The 1,422-nt window shown below is 48.4% G+C and overlaps 1 protein-coding gene across 1 annotated transcript in view; it reads left to right on the forward strand.

The window, feature by feature from the left end:
* Positions 1–1,215, forward strand: part of NR2F1 (nuclear receptor subfamily 2 group F member 1) — a 16,254-nt gene extending 15,039 nt beyond the window's left edge. The window contains exon 5 of the mRNA XM_009288288.1: positions 1,007–1,215. Within this exon, the coding sequence (XP_009286563.1) occupies positions 1,007–1,215 (209 nt within the window). The remainder of the gene's footprint in view (positions 1–1,006) is intronic.
* The last annotated feature ends 207 nt before the right edge of the window (positions 1,216–1,422 follow it).

The following is a 1,422-nucleotide window of genomic DNA, read 5'->3' on the forward strand; positions in this document are numbered from 1 at the left end:
CTTCTAGCGAGCGGCTTCCCCCTCCACGTTGTCCAGCGACCTGCAGTTGTAGGTGCACTTATCGTAAATACCCGATAAATATTTTACTAACCTTAAGGGTGCGACATATGGGGCATAAAGAAAAAAAAAAGCCCTGCTAGAGCGTCAGTAAGACCCTTTCATATCGCATTGTTTGGAAGTTGAATAGGATCCTAATGCATAATGGGCAGATAATGCATGTAAAATAGCAAGATATATGTAAATATGGAGTGTGATTTGTGGCAATCAACATATGAACAGGCCTGTGTTTTTGATATATATTGCAAACAAGAACAGGCCCGAGCTTTTGATAGATATATACGTTGCAACCCGGTGCTTTAGATGTTGCAAAATATCGTTGCGTTGAAGGTACAGTATGGATTAGCGGAGCAGCCTGGCTCAGATAATTGTATATCTGAGGGATGCCAAGTCCGCAGCTCAGGTCAAAGGTTCTCCTCCTCAGAAGTTCCTGAATTATGGCTTGTTTTATTTGTATTTTTGCTCGAGGCCATGGTGTTGTAGATGAAGGTGTTCAGAAATCTTTGTAAAGCCAGTTCTTGATATGGGAAGACTTAAACTTCAAAAATGCAGTTGAGACAGATTTTTTTTTTTTTTTTTTAAATGGCTTTGAATAATTTGTTGTGTCTTTGCAGGGTCATAATTCTACATTCACAATTTTGTAATGTCCTTTTGGGGGCCATTAACATGCATTAATTCATATACGGATCTATATATTAGCAAAGTCTGGCTTTGATCTGCGTTAAACCGCACTGCCAGCTGACTGCCTCCCTCTGATCCCGATGCGGTTTTGTGTTTTGGGGTTGTTTGTTTTTTTTTTTAATATTTATTATTAATCTCCGAAACAATGTGGATGGTTTCGACCATCCGGGCATACCCACCACTTTTCCACGACTGTAGTTGCCTGCGCAAGTCCCTCAACGAGCAGCCGGTGCACTATTATCCCCCGTTTCGGGTGGTGCGTTCACAGGGATAGGGCGTGCAAACGCACCGATGCATCTGTACCTCTCTGCGTGTATCTACGCACACACGTACGCGCGGAATAACGTGTATAGGTACAAACGCGTGGATGTCAAGGGTTTCTGCTCTCGGGTTAGCGTGCGTTTGCCCAGGTCGCATCATTCTGCAAGGTGCCGGGGGTATGTTTCTGGCCGTAGACGTGCCCACGGGGACCTGTAGGGAGGGAGCCTCTCAGGCCACGTTTAGGCAAGGCTCGCCCGCCGCAGCCCTCCCCAGCTTTGTGTCTGAGAGCTGCAGGCGCCGGCTCAGCGCAAGCCCGGACCAGCCCAGACGTTTTCCGCCGGATTTATCGCACGGCCCGCAGAGACGCGGCCGCTGCGCGGTCGCCGGCGGCGGGGCAGGGACGGGGCGGGAGGGGGGGGACGG

Source organism: Aptenodytes forsteri, unplaced genomic scaffold (assembly GCF_000699145.1).
Source record: "Aptenodytes forsteri isolate BGI_AS27 unplaced genomic scaffold, ASM69914v1 Scaffold41, whole genome shotgun sequence".
Lineage (NCBI taxonomy): Eukaryota > Metazoa > Chordata > Aves > Sphenisciformes > Spheniscidae > Aptenodytes > Aptenodytes forsteri.